Source organism: Rhynchophorus ferrugineus, unplaced genomic scaffold (genome assembly GCF_030347505.1).
Source record: "Rhynchophorus ferrugineus isolate W39M unplaced genomic scaffold, kcgeb_rfMv2 rfM1, whole genome shotgun sequence".
Lineage (NCBI taxonomy): Eukaryota > Metazoa > Arthropoda > Insecta > Coleoptera > Curculionidae > Rhynchophorus > Rhynchophorus ferrugineus.
The window spans coordinates 79,023,864-79,039,509 of record NW_027472580.1 but is presented as its reverse complement, the minus strand read 5'-3'; the positions used below and the strand labels follow the sequence as shown (position 1 = coordinate 79,039,509).

Sequence of the window (15,646 nt, the reverse complement as noted above, 5' to 3'; positions counted from 1 at the left end):
AAAAAGTCGATAACAATAACGATAACAAATTTAAATGATGGTACTTAGTTTAGTGACTTTAGTGAGCATTTCTCGCCGATTTTTCTTCAATATCAAGTCATTTATCTATATAGACGCATTTAAAACAAAATATATTTTGTTAAAAAAAGATCTGCAACAATCATTTCAATATTTTTTTAAATTTAGCGGATAACCTACAGAAGTATAAAAATATTAATTATAAGGTTTACAATTATGATGCGGAGTAAAAATGATTATGCCGGCTTGGCTGGCGTAATAATTAAGACGACAAAACGGTCCTCCTACTGTTGCGATAGTCGCGAGTTTGAATTCTGCTGGGACATGGATGTACTTTATGTTTTTGATTATGACCGAAAGCCAATAGTGGAAAATCCGACAATGAATAACCACTAATGTAAATTCCCAGTCCCGTCAGTAATTAAGCTGGGTAAGACCAGTTATTCTCCGGGATGGTTATTGATAATTTTGAAATCGGTATGAGCAAAAAATTAGATTTGTTCTCTTGGTAATTTAATTTTGTGTGTATGACACAAAATTATATTATTATTTTTCTATTGTGTGGGCTCACCATCAACTTCAAACTGATCAGTTGATAAGTAGTTAAAATAATGTTGTAAATAGTTAAATATGTTTAGGTAGGTATTAAGCTAAATTGTGTGTATATAGTAGAATATAAAATTCGTGTGATAGATAGATAAAATAGGGTTTTTGTTTATTTATATTTAGTTATTACAACGACGATTATCTACATATTTTATTTTAAAACGTATTTTTCTCGTGTTAAAAATATGTATTATAATGGGTAGGCCAAGTATATATGAGGAAAAATAGTAATAAAGAAACACTGATTGAAAATAGGGACCGCTTCAGGCTTGGGTGTCTAATAAATATTCTAACCAAACTAGAACAATAACAAGAAGCGTGTTAAATGAACGCTCTAACTACTATACCATAGAGGAAGTCGCCTGCAATATTTTTACGGCTTCTCATATGATATGGTTAGTGCTTAAAATGCAAACTGAACGGTTCTTGCACTGAAGGACTTTGGTATGCAAACGCTTTATCTAGCTCTTCAAAACCCTTGAGAAGTATAGCGGTCCGGTCCCTGCTTTCATTATCAGCTTACCTAAGTAAGTTCAAAGTATACAATTAGTTGTCTGCAAGTCCCCATAATATTTAAGGAAAAATCCTGTAACTACTAACCGTTGAGGACTTGTCTTCGTCCCACCAGCTCCGCAATAACATTATACACAAATATCTGATTATTTTTGATAAATAATTATATGAAAACATTGTACGTGCCTTTGAAATTTGAGGTTTTCCTTCCACCAGATTCCACCAACAGATGCTGACTTGGTTCCAATGAGACGGGCCTGGAAGTACCTTCTTCCCAAAAAAAAAAAAAATTTTTGTAAATCGGTCAATAATTGACGGAGTAATCGGTGAACATTGAACAAACATAAAAAACATACAGTCGAACAAAAAACCTCCTCCTTTTTTGAAGTCGGTTAAAAAGATTATGAGGTAAGATTTTACGATTATAAAACATTTTAAGGGAACTGTTGACTTTATAATTTTTCCTTTTAAAAAATAATATAATCAAATTATATCAAAATTGACTGTCATCTGATATTAAGCCTACTGACTGTCGAGTGGTCAACTTGTCATCCGTTCTTACTCAGCTTAGTTACTGGGGTTACTGGGTTGTCGGAGTTTACACTCTTTCCTTACCTTGGACATTCACAATTAAAAACAATCATAAACATACATTTGCCACCACGCCCCAGCAGGATTCCAATCCGTGATTATCGCAACAGTAGGAGGTCTATCCTGTCACCTTGAAGATACGTCAAACAAATGGGCTCATATAGTTCAAGATATATAGATATATATATATATATATATATATATATATATATATATATATATATATATATATATATATATATATATATGTATATATATATATAGCGAATATAGTTATTTTTGTTTCGGATCTATACCGATTAATATTTTAGCAAAAAAGTGAGATATTATTCTTTCATGATAAATATTGATATCAAATTATTAGTCATATTATGCGTTTTTATAAAAACTTGTTCATATTTACAAGCACATAGTACAACAAGTTGTACGTTACCACAACTGATGAAGAATATAAATTATACATTGAGTCAGTAAAAATCTATCTTGAAAATGTATCGCAAAATCTACTTTTTTAGGTACCTACCAAAAAATCTAGGCAACTACATTGATTTTTGCAAAAAGGCATTGTGCTTATGTCGAGCTAATTATATACCTTTTATTGTTTTCTTAAACATTGTTTCTGCTTAACTTGGTATTTAAATCACGTTAAGTCCTCAGTATTAAACCTTTTTACTAACTAAAGGTTTTTGAAGATGACCATACCTGGACCAAATTATAATATTATAAATGTTGCAACTAATTTGAATCGATTGCCGAAATTCCTATACCAGAGCCGCTTTTCCTAAAGGTTTGTATATACATCATTGTTTATAATTAAGTTGTAAATGTAAAGGATAATTTCACAAAAACAAGTAACGGTTTTTAAGTTCCCATGTTATTATATTTGTTCGTTGATCATCAATTAATATTATTTATTTACTATATATTTTAACATATATTTTATTTATTTATTGGAAGATCATCAAGTAAAAATCTAAAGTCCTATATTAAAAAATCTATAAAATAATTATCGTAGAACATGTTCCACAGATATTAGAAGAGGAATTTTTCATATTAATTAAGTGGCAAGCGTATATATGACAAATTGAGAATCATTATCGTTTTAGTTTTTAATAATCCAGCCACTATATCAAGCCACAAAACCTCGAAAACTAACATGCTTCTTTCATTATCCGGCTATAAATATAAATTTATCGCATTTTATAGTTAATATAAATTCATGATGAGCTTGAACGTCCGATTTTTTTTACTGAAAGTAAAATAGTAATTGTATTAATAATTTTTTATGTTTTACAGTCAATTATAAGTACTAGAGTAACATTTAGTTGCTATTTAAATATATAAAATATGATTAAACTATGAACCTTATAAGGTTACTAAAGGTTAATATTATTTTACCACAATTACCGAAAAGTATAAATCAATAAGTAAGATTAATAATAATAATAATAACTTTATTGTTTATCAATTTAGGATTTTAATATACATATTGTAATAATATAATAATGTATTCGTAATATGTGGATTGACAGTTCAGTTACCTAAAAACATTTTAATATTAACAATTTTACTGTAATTTCATGTAAAAGAAAACATGTTAAAATTCATAATAATATTATCATAAAAACTAACTCCAAACTTGAAGTCTACTAAATGTATATAAATTGGTTTTCAGAATCGTCTATAAAAAGTGTAATTATTATTTCAATGTCTATTTATTTATTTATGAAATTGACATTTATTTTGATAAGCGATATCTGTTTGTGAAAATGAAAAAATCATTACCAATGTAAGAAATGTATATCAATGATATAATAAATGTAAGCAAATGTCAAACAGTCTGTAACGGTAGAATTTTATGGTTTTGGCAATTCTTTACATAAAATAACAGTTTTAATGTAGTATTATTGAGTTATTCACTGTATATAGACGCTTATCAAAGAATGCTTAAAACGCTATTTTCGACATGCTTTACTAATGTTATATATGTACTTTACTAATGTTGTATATGTTATTAATGTAGAAATGTACACTTTCCATACGGCGGTTTTATTATTTCTCAAGCAAAATTATTTTCTGTAGGGTCTTGGAACTGAAGATGAAAGGTGGATCTCTTATGACAATCTCATATACAAAACTCATGGATTAGTCCAGGAGAATCATCCATACTGACGAAAGCGGGCAGCAAGATGTGGTGTATTAAGAACTATTAGAACCTGAACAATGTCAACTTTACAAACTGCGTGAGGTATTGTCGTAAAAAGGGTTAATAATATCAAGTAATAGAGGCGAACTTAACCTCTTGCAAAAAAATGGTCGGTCACATGTTCCAAGAGTTATAAAGCACACACTGTGGCAGCTCTAATGGTAAGCTCGATCTCATCTAAAATACTCATCAGATATAGCGCATTCTGATTTTTTTTTCGGTTGATAAACGGCTCCAAAATGTTGAAAAACTACCAAAATAGATCGATTATAGTATCGCTGAAAATTGTAAAAACTAGTGGTTGTGGTAAAAAATCAGCTTTAACTTCAAAGAGCCTGTTTTGGTTAGCCTTCTGAGCCCAACGACGTTATACATCGTTCTTGGTGAAACAAGAAGCGAATAGGATAAGACTAGTATGGACACGGATAGGAGGAGGCTATCGATTTAGCCACACTATCTGCGCGCTCATTTTCCGATTTTCCAACGTGAGAAAGTAAACTTGTCCTGAAGCCATTCACATAGAGGGTACGGGTGACCAGAGGATGGTTGAACTTCAGTTCGTGGAAACTTTGGGAGCATTTCGTATTTCGAATCGGTAAGGATTAGCCATTCTTTGAAAGATTCTGTTGTGATGTAGGATAAAGCTTTGAGTATCGCGAAGAGTTCAGCAGTGAATGTTTAACCCTGTTTAGGAAGCTTGAAACGGAATGCCCGGTTATCCACCACAAGTACACTGCCAAGCCCGCTATGAGATTAGCAATATGGAACGCTTCACGATTGTGCGTGTCATGCTCAGGGGCCATGCTAATCTTCTTTGTATTGTACCAACTTTAGTATATATATTAGTATATAATAGCCAGTGAGTACTATAACGATTTTGTGACATAATAAAGTTTATGGTATGTAATGCATGCAGATCTACTTGCAAGTGCTTTTAATGGTATCTGCCTTTCCGTAGTTTCTACACGAAATATAACACAGCAGTAAATACTCAAAACCTAGTCGATTTCTGAATGAAGATTGAATAAGTATAGGGTGGTGATTACCTAATATTAACTAATAATGACTGGTTGTTATTTTAAATATCATTTCAGATGAAAGTTTGGGTATACAAAAATCCTTTTTACTTATAATTAGTTATGTACAATTTATGAACTTTACAGTAGTAATTAATTTTGGGTCTGTCTATTCAGCTGGCGACATATCAAACTTAATTAACTAATCGATATGATGCATTCTATTTTTCCCGTTGTTTAGTTGAACTAAAGGGGGATGTGGAGGAGGTAGTCGGGAGGCGGTGGCGACGGCAGCCGTTCCGTTACGGGAGACACAAAAACGCCAACCGAAACCAAAGAAACAATGAAATAAAAGCCTATGGCGTGCATTTTTGTCACCGCCTCTTTCAGTTCGCATGTTCCAAGGCAATAATATTTTAATGTCTTTCCTCATGATCCCGGCGAAAGAACGAACTTCGAGGCACGAAAGCCGCTTTTTTCCGCCGTAGACATTATCGGGGAAAAAATAGAATAAAAGATTTTTAACGTGGTCGGCTTGCTTGTTATTACTGTAAAACATTTTTCAAAGGACAGAAATGTCTTGCGTTTCCAGTTGTTAGAAGTTTTCTCTTTATTTTAGTATGTTCTTGAAACTTGAACTCTACTAATCACCATTAAGAACTGAAATCATTGGTACTACTTAAAAACAGAATAATTACAAGCATGAAGAAGCTTTTTTTTCTTTATCTGTTTTCGAGTTTATTTTTATTCAACTGTCAGAAAAAAAAAGTAAAGTTAATAAACGGGCATAACAATATCATTGTATTTTATCATTAAAGGTTTCTAAGATATTGTAAACTTAGGGTATATAATTGGTAATATCTAGTATGAACTATTTTACTTTAAGCCAGCACTATAGCTTTACATAATAGGCTTGGTAGCCGTAGTGGTTAAGGCGATAGGACGATGTTGCTACTTCTGTGATAGTCGCGGGACCTAATCCTGCAGGTCATGTACTTTCTGAATGTATTTGAATAAGTCTCCAAGAAACAGTGTAAATCCAGATGTCTTCAGGAATAGTATCTAAGTCGGTCACGTCAGTTGGAAGACTTAATGCTGAGGATCGTAGTTCGAAGCCCACGTTAAGAACTGGAGCTAGTTCAGATTAAATGGTTGGTGAAAATCAGACTTTAAAATGTAGATTTAAAATATAATAGATATAAATGATATCATTACTTAGTCATTTATATAGACTCTCACTCATTTAATTTTTTTATATTATTCCATTAATGAACCTTAGTTCACCTTCATCATTACTGGCATTTTATAGTCATGAATGACAATTATGAATCTGTGATATTGCAAAAGTTATTTCTTGACAACAAAACACTGTTTGCTTATCTTAAAATAAAGGAAAACAAATAAATTTAAATCCAAATATTGATCTGATTTGAAGAATTCGTTTCATTGTTAATTCTGAATTGATAATTTTCATTTAGAATATGAACATATTTTCATAGGAATATTATGCAAACCCAAACCGTTGATGATATGGTTGACACTAATGATCATATTCACATATTGGTTTTCTTGATAAAGATATGTACCTATTTAAAGGAAAATTATATTGCATTTTCACCTTAATAGCGATATAATAATAGAGTACTACATTTTTGCTATATAACAATATAAATAAAGAATTTATATAAAATTTTAAATGTATAAGAAATAATAATTTAAGAGTTTATATAATACGTTGCATAAAAGTACTAAGGAATATCTCAAATTAAAGATTATTTTATTTGGAAAGATAATAATTAAATAATGCCAAAAATTATAACAAAGAATAATATAGACAAATATTGTAAACGCATTTTTTATCATCTTACTGTTTTGCCAATAATGTATTTAATGCCTTCTACATATAATAAGAAAAGCAACAAATGTCTTTTGTTATTTTTGATAACACTGATAGATTCAGAATTACTGTGAATTACTGAAATATCTTTAAACAAATCCCTCAATCGATCAGAATCAAAATTAAACACCTCTAACGGTTATGCGGAAAATGTTACCAAGCTGAACCGATGATCAAAGAGATTCATTTTTAGTTAATAATACAGCATATTTGGGCATATGGGATGCAAACATGGGGATAAACTAAGACATCAAACTGACTAGTAATCTAACGTTTGCCAAAACAAAGTTCTGTATTTATTTAACCCTTCAACGCCTATTGTTAGGAAAAAACTGCACGATAAGCTAAAAATCAAAAACAGATCTAGGAAGTTATCCAATATTTCGGCCTGCTACTTAAAGGAAGGTTATTAAATCACAACAACGTGAAAACATTAGAACTAGTGAACTTCACGTGGTAAATCCGAAGATCGAAGCGGATCAAACCACAAAAATCAAGAAATAATAAATTTGTGAATGGTGTACGTGTCACTCTTGTCTTTAGCTTAAGATAGCTTAATTTAATTTTAATTAGTGATATACATACTGACATATCTATCCCGCACTTGTATTGCTTGTGAGTAGATTCAGGCATAACAGAACAGTATTAATATAATACTTTGTAAGTTAAAATTGTACTGAATATATCTAATGTGCTATATAACAACAAACAGGTTGGAACAAACAAACAAACTAGAAGTTAAAAAAATGAACTGGAGAGAACTCATCACTCAGGGATAAATATAATATTCTCTGATGAAACTCCTAAGGAAAAGTGTTTAAAAATAATAGTTATAGCATTATTAAGATACATTAACATTAACTATTACAGCCATTAATACATTAGCTAATAAGAAAGAAAACAAATAATTTACGTATATGTAAATATCATTGATAAATTTTTAGTTATCAAAGCATAAAAAAAAAGAAAATCAGTTAAATTACAATTATTTATAGATCAGAGATTAAAATTTAAGAAATTTTTATGAACAAATTGAATTTTTAACGGTTAGAGATAAGCAGAAATGTGACTATGACTCTAGGATGCATTGACTGAGGCACGTAACTTTAAAATATTTCATGTAAATTTATATATATTACAGTTATTACATTACAGTATATTACAGTTACAGATTAGCAAGAGCAATTATAGATTCTACATTAACAGTTATATATGAGCAGAATTGTGACAGTTGGTTGCATTTATTCAGTTTATATTGTGGTTGGAAATTGGTTAGCATATTGGTAAATAATGCTAAAATACTTCAAGAGCATACTCTGAATATTGAAAGGATGAATCTTAATATATACAGTATGAATTGCGATTTAACTTTATGACCATATGGCATCAGAAAGACAAATGGTAAAAAAATCGATTGAAATACAGAAGGAAGAAAAAAATAAAACCGGCGACCCTTCACTTTTAAAAACTTAATTAAACGCAATCGATACCAGACTACCGAATTATTATACAACCAGGGAGAGCGAACGAACGGATGAACGTTCCCGGGGGCGGCGGGGCGAGGGGAGAGGGGTCGCGCGCGATATCTACTGCATCACCCCAACTTGCAGATCCGACGTTTCGATTTGCGCTCCAAATGGCAAGCGACGGACGAAAAAATGAAGGAGAAGATGCAGGACTGCACACAACAACGAGTGCATCGGCTGCGACGTCGTCGGCTCTTCTCGGTTTTTAGGCCTCGCCGCGGATTTCGTTTTTCAAAAATAATACGTCGCCAATTTTCGCAATTCACTGTTCGGAATTGCTTGGCGATTTCCGAGGGCGGCCAAGCGACCGACCGACCAGCAGAATAAATAACGCCACCGCGCTTTGGACACGAACAAAAAGAGCAACGTTGTCGGGACCGTCGAGGGTTACGAGGGGGGAAAAGCTGTTGTAATAAGAGCGGCAACACTTTGAAGTTTCAATTCGGCGACCGGAGGGGGACGGGGTGGGCAGCGGGGCGCCTGTTTTGCGAGACCGCTTCGGTTGCCGATGGTAAAAGTGGGTTACCGAACGGAGAGAGGAGCCGTCACGAATCGTCAGTTAACCTACAATTCAAATTTGGACTTGCGAACTTGGCAAACACCTGCGCGGTGAAATTCGATGAAAGAGTATGAAATGTATCGATAAATGAACATAAAAAGCTTAAGGTCGCTGTTTAAATCCTCTCGTAATTTGTTGGGTATAAATACATAAAAAATATTTGATCTTGCTCTTCTTTAGTTAAGGTATACTTTTTTTTAGATTCCCTAAAATTCAATAGAATTGTACATAATGATATTTTTTAGTTTAATATAAAAGTAGAGATTTTGTTTCGCCATTTCTTTATTAGCGATTAATTGATATCCGCTGTCCTTAAGTTTGGACTTGGTGTTTTGATGTCGTGATGGTTTCTCATTCTTTCCGTGATTTTCTCTCCTCTAGGATCTTGATTGGTAATCTGAAATAGTCCGAAGTTCGAAGCTAGAAGATGAGGAAGTTTACAATTTTTCGGCCTCTTCAGTTCCTGACGATACGGTAGAAATTACCTCTCTTTTGCCCCTGCTAGGCCAGGAAGGGCTCTTCTGTTCTTTAGCCTATTTCTTTTTGTTTGGACGGGTCCTGGCTTATATTATTTAATGGTTCCTTTAGGGCATGGTTTTTTCATTTAAGTTCGTCAACACTATGAGTACACGTCAGTACACTAAGCCTTTGTACTCATGGTTTCCCACGTTTTTTTCTACTATATTCTACAATAAGAAGGACTCTCTTTTTTCGTATCCTACGCAGAATACTTGTATTAGAATTATTTCAGGCTCCAGTGTCTTGATTATACTTCTACTAAATGGTTGGAGTGATGTACAAGAAATTCAGCAGGTGACTGTGATAAAGTTTCAGACATTTTTAAAAATATTTCTGATTTCAACTTGGATATCAGAGTGACATTTTCATGCTAACCGTCGCAGTAATGACCATTACTATATATAGGATAAATTAATAAATATTATATTGTATTTAATATTAAAAGTAAAACATCGTGTATTCGACACATCAAGCTAAACTCAACATAAAACCCATAACACTAAGGCTTTCATCCGACCTTGCAGATATTTCTGACTTAACAGACACTGTATATTATAATATACAGTGTCTGTTAATTTACATTATACCTTATTTATGAACCACTGCATTAAATTGGCTAGTTCTGTTTTTTGTTGTGTTCATTATTGTCAGGACAAGGACAAATACAAAAAAGAGCATACAGGATCAAGAGCAACAAAAAATGTAAGATGATTACAAGTGTAGTTAGAAACAAATAATTAAAACAGGCCAATTCAAAATATTATCAAAGTGTCACTGAAGAACCTAGAGAAACTGCCAGAAGGTATACCCTATAGAATCATCATGAAGTACATAGATAAACTATTAGAAAATATAGTCATCCTATACTAAAAAGTAAAGTCAACGACTATTTAAATAATAAAATTACAATCATTGGAAATGTGTTGGCCTGTATTTGGTGTCGAGATATAAAATGGAAGGAAAAACATTTAAAAATTTACTCTAACGGTGGTCAAGCCCTATTATTCAGCCGTACTTTGGATCTACGAATTAACTCCTCATACATCAGGATTTTCTCTTAGAACATTAGTTTTATGTACATTATTAACACGTTTTCAAAATAAATTAATAACGGGTCTCGAAACATACGGAAATATCTTTAAACCTTAAGTGTGGGATCCAGCAGTAACAGTTTGTTTATACTGCATCCAGGCATAATCCAATCACTATATTACATGCAACACTACATTAAATTTTAAATATATATATATATATATATATATATATATATATATATATATATATTTTGAAATTAAGAATTTTGTTCATATTTAACACCTCGATTATACAATCAATTTTTATCCTGTGGTCAAACAAGCGCCCTGATACCTGATGAAAGTGCCACTGCCAGTATCATCAACAGTTTCACTGTTACAAAGGATCGACATTTTTGTTGGCTCTCAAATATATCATAAATATAAGAAATCTATTTTGGCACTAAAATGTTGAATACTGATTAAAACTAGTGATCGGTTATCAAATTATGTTATTAAAAATTGAAGATAATTTCTCAGCACTGATGTTTACATATATGATACAAATGTGGGTACTTTTGATGAAAGGACATATATGACAAACATAATATCACTATGTGCTAACAGTAATTTTGAATTATTTTCTAATGGCGATCGAGTAATTATTTACTAATAAAGTTGAAATATGTAGTGACTGTTTATGGTAAAGCGTACCTTGTAAATTAGTTATTAATATTTAGTCACAAATTTAGTGTGCGAGAACACTCGAAGAAAGCTAATTATATTCTCCAAGAACTACAAACATTTGTAAGATATTGTTGGTAATACGAATCTCACCTAATATAGTAATGTGTAAGGCTAATAATTTTTTTTATCATTTCAGTTTTTGATATCATAATTAAATAACCATTTTTAATGTAATAATTCTTACATTTGCTATCTAGCTATGTGTACATGTCCTTCAAAAATATTTTCTTTAATAACGAATGAAACCAAAATAGATACATCGGAATTTAATCTACAATTTTATCTTCCTTAAATATATGTTTAAGTTAGCGGATATTTGAAAAACAAACAAATTTTAAATATAATTTCATTTATATATTATGCCGCCTGCAATATTCCTGAACGTTTCATAGGCGCTTGGGCCTGAATGATATTTGGGGCTGATCTACTAGATGAGCAAGTTGTTGCCGCGGAAATATTCACAACTGCGGAAAGTTATAGCACTTTGGAAGAAATATATTCTCAACGTTCAAACCTATTTCGGCTTGAGATGCGCAGGGTTGTATTTTGGGTCACTGATATCCCAACAATAAAAGAAACAGTACTAAAGTGATGATATGGTCATTAAGTGAAAACGGAGATTTACTCTATATCTACGGCTATATAAAGATTAAAAGTAGCAATCAACAACACTCACAAATGCATTAGAGATTACAAAATAGAGCCTAATAGCTCTAAATCTGTTCATCGGAATTTTCTGCGTTGGTAAAAAACATTATATGAAATAACATTATTATATCATATGAAGAATGTACAATTAGTCTAATAGAATTAGCGAAATATTTCGGCATCTATCTCTATTGTATATTAAATAAAAAACAATATATTTGATGAGTAGATAATAGAAAGTTGATCAACAATTGTAGTGCTTAGGTTGAAAATACTCCTACATTTATATATGATTAGAAAATGAATATATGATGATAGAGAGCGACTGGAAGCAACAAAGCTTTTTGTTAGTATCGATATAGTTGTCACAAACTGTTTAGTAGACAATTTTGTTACTTCTTAGATATACCAAAGACGCCATTTCTACGATGCGTAAATAATAGAATTTTACATATAACATGATTTATGAAATATATTAAAACGTTTGATATATTTTTATTCATTTAGGTAATTAGATTAATTGTTTAAATAAACTACTTTTTATAACAAAATTGCTTAATAGTCATGTTTTTTTGTGATTGTTTATACATTCAAATATTATATAGAGTTTGGTTTAGCAATATTTATAACAAATCAGGAATAACACGCGCGCTCCTAAAATGGAAAATATTTAACAGTCCTACCTTGTTGACTATTCTTCCTCGTAGTCTTCTTCTCCTTCATCCAGGGGTATTCAGGAACGTTAACACCCGGAGAACCCATGCCATGAGGCACATCCATCGGATAACCACCTGGTGGCGTATGCTGGGGACTCATTGGTGGCCCATGGGGAGGCATTTCGGCCGAGAGATGTGGTAGAGCCGTCATGAACTGAAAAGAATATATATTAAATAAAAAATAACCAAAAACGTATATTAACATGCTATTTATTAAGAAATAAAGAGATATAAGGTTTGCCGTTTTATTTTTTGATTGATACTTTAATTTTTCTAAGAGAGTTTTCTCTTAAGAATGATCTTATTAAGAATGAGATTTTGTTTTAGTACTATGCCTTTAATCATCATCAATCCATAGCCGGCGTTTGGGATGAGTTGTCTACTTCCAAACCAATACGCTACTGTTGTTAGCGCTAGACTTTGAACGATTTTTAGATGAAGTTCTGCAGTTTGAGCAGCTGTTCGGAACTTAAACAATGTTAGTCCACTTATTTTCAAACCGCTTTATAAAATTTTGGTCTGGATCTATTTATATACTTATATGAACGCTATGCCTGTTTTATGGAGTAGAGATACCACATCTCCTTGTCCAATACCGACGCGGATTTAATTTGACAAATAATTTTGAATTCACTCACAGCTAACGGAATCATCGTAAGAAGCCTGAAAAAGTTTAGGAACCTGCTGGGGAACATGTTCATCCTTCAGAGCTGTCCAAATGCTTTCCACCACACCTAACAAGTCTCTCTATTGGCTTGCGAAACTATGAGTATAAATTTTAAAAAAATAGCTAAAGAAGAGGTGCGAACTTGATACTTCGGTTTCAAACCAAGTTAGTATCTAGAAACAAGCAAACAAGCAAGGATGTGATGGCATCACCATTTTGAGCCAATAAACTTGAGACTCTTTACTGGACAAGTTTTGATTAATTGGATACAAGAATACGACAGGGAAGAACTGATATATAATAGATACATATTTTTTAATTTAAGACAATATCTCTTATAAAGGTAGTTACAGAGTAAAGTAGACACATTTTAATCGTAACAGTTTTTCCAATGTTTACGCCAGGAATGGATCATGTGTTTTAAATATTAGGTTAGACAAGAATAAAATGCAATCCAAAATGAATTTCAAACCACAAAATCACGTTTTTCATATCGACTGACAGTATTTCCAACGAATAATATAGTATATCAGTCTGTGATTTATCTAAATGTTTTGTACGGCTAGTGGAAAGTTATTTAAAACCACTTCTAGAGACAGGTAAATAGCTGAAGCTTTGGCTTGTACAAGTAAAAAAAACGTGAAATGAGCCTGGATCATCAATTATAGCGTGTCATCGGTGGACAAACAAACAGAGATGTCAACACAAGTTACGATCCGTTGGCCAATTTTTGCACCGTCGGTGCTGTACAAGAGCAATAAATAGCGCATTGTCCGACTGGGTTTTCTTTTAGCTGTTTTCTGAATTATTTCACGAGCACAACCGTTTTCTTTGATTTTTTTTTGAGGTGTGATGGCACTTACGACAACTGAGATGCTAGATATAGCTTGAAAAAATCTTTTTTAGTTCTAATCTTAAATCGTTTTGTTGTCAGATAAGTTGATTTTTCATTTAGTATAAAATTTCAAGCATTTATTTCATAATTCTTACGTTATCTATATTTTTATATTAATTGCAACTTTTCTTTTTTGTCAAAAAATTTCTGCTGCTATGCTTATCATATACGAGATTCTAGCGAAATTTGTGGAGGATTACTTTTAGTCGAATAACTGTTAACAGAAACTGCAAGGTGGACGTAGTAAAGCTTACATTTAGAAATTCAAAAACAACGATATCTTATATCTTTAATTTTTTAAAAATATATAAAACAAAATCGGATTAGTTCGAACACTTATAACTTGACAATGGCTGGGCCGATTTTCATGGTTTTTAATATGATGGATTTGTCTTCATCTTGAATAGCAGAATAACTATTAAAACATTGCTAAATCGACGAAATAATAAAATTAAAGAGAACATTTTCCAGTACATAATGTTGTGTCAAAATAACAACTGTCAAATCGATTGATCTCACTTTTACGTCGTGAAAGTTGCCTGTGATTTGTGGAATTAGACCACGGAACATTGCGACTCAATTGGCTGATGACGAACGACAAATAGCACAAGAAGAGCGCCGCGTTGGTATGGCACGAAGTTGGTCCCCACTTCGTGCTTCTCATACACAAAATCAAATAGAGGCAACTCGTGAAACGGCTAGATTAGAAACGAAAAATCGTAGAGTTTATCTGACATATCAACAACGAAGATCAGCGCAATGACTCGAGACTTTTTGGTGATGAAAGGATTTTACTATCTGACAATTTCCGCCAAACACTGCCAGTCACTCCAAAATCGACTACTTTCGATGAAATAAACCCTTACCTCATATCATCAAGTCCGAAACGTTATGTGAAGAAACTTCAACTGCTGAAGATTTCTCCAAGCAATTGCTGCCTATCGATAATCGCTGTGTTCCTTTTGACGAATCGAACGGATTGATTTCATTTCGTCAGAACATTTACAATTTTGTGGTATCGAAAAAGAAGCTCATCGGCAAAGTATTCCCGAACATCATTGTTAACCTCACAAATAACAAATAGTTAAGTGAGTGAGCAATTTTGGTAGTTAGTAATACAAATGTGGATGACAAACTTTATACTTCAGAATCAAAAATCAGACGAAGCCACTAATCGTCCAACTGATTTTTTAAACTTCTTTGATGTGACTGCTTTACCATCGCACAGTTTACAACTGAATGTGTTTTCAATCTCCATGTTTCGAACTTTAAACTAACCAAAACTATGCAAAAAAGCGCACTTGGTGATAACAAAAGTGATTATTCACGCGACGATATGCCCTTTAAGTTGATACGAATTCTGCTCCTGAATCTTGCTTGCCATGAAAATTAACAAATCACAAGACCAATTCTTGACTGTTTGTGGTCTCAACTTAGAAAATTCATGTTTTTAACCTTAATGTCTGTTGTACTTAGTACGTTCACGTGGGGACAAACCATCCGCTCCAT

The 15,646-nt window shown here is 32.3% G+C and overlaps 1 protein-coding gene and 1 pseudogene across 2 annotated transcripts in view; both read right to left on the bottom strand.

The window, feature by feature from the left end:
• pb (homeobox proposcipedia) overlaps positions 1-15,646 on the bottom strand; it is a 118,628-nt gene that overhangs the window by 100,465 nt on the left and 2,517 nt on the right. For both annotated transcript variants that reach the window (XM_076410447.1, XM_076410455.1), the window contains exon 3: positions 12,543-12,729. In XM_076410447.1, coding sequence (XP_076266562.1) covers positions 12,543-12,729 — 187 coding nt within the window. The remainder of the gene's footprint in view (positions 1-12,542; positions 12,730-15,646) is intronic.
• On the bottom strand, positions 4,690-4,788 carry LOC143189418 (uncharacterized; annotated as a pseudogene).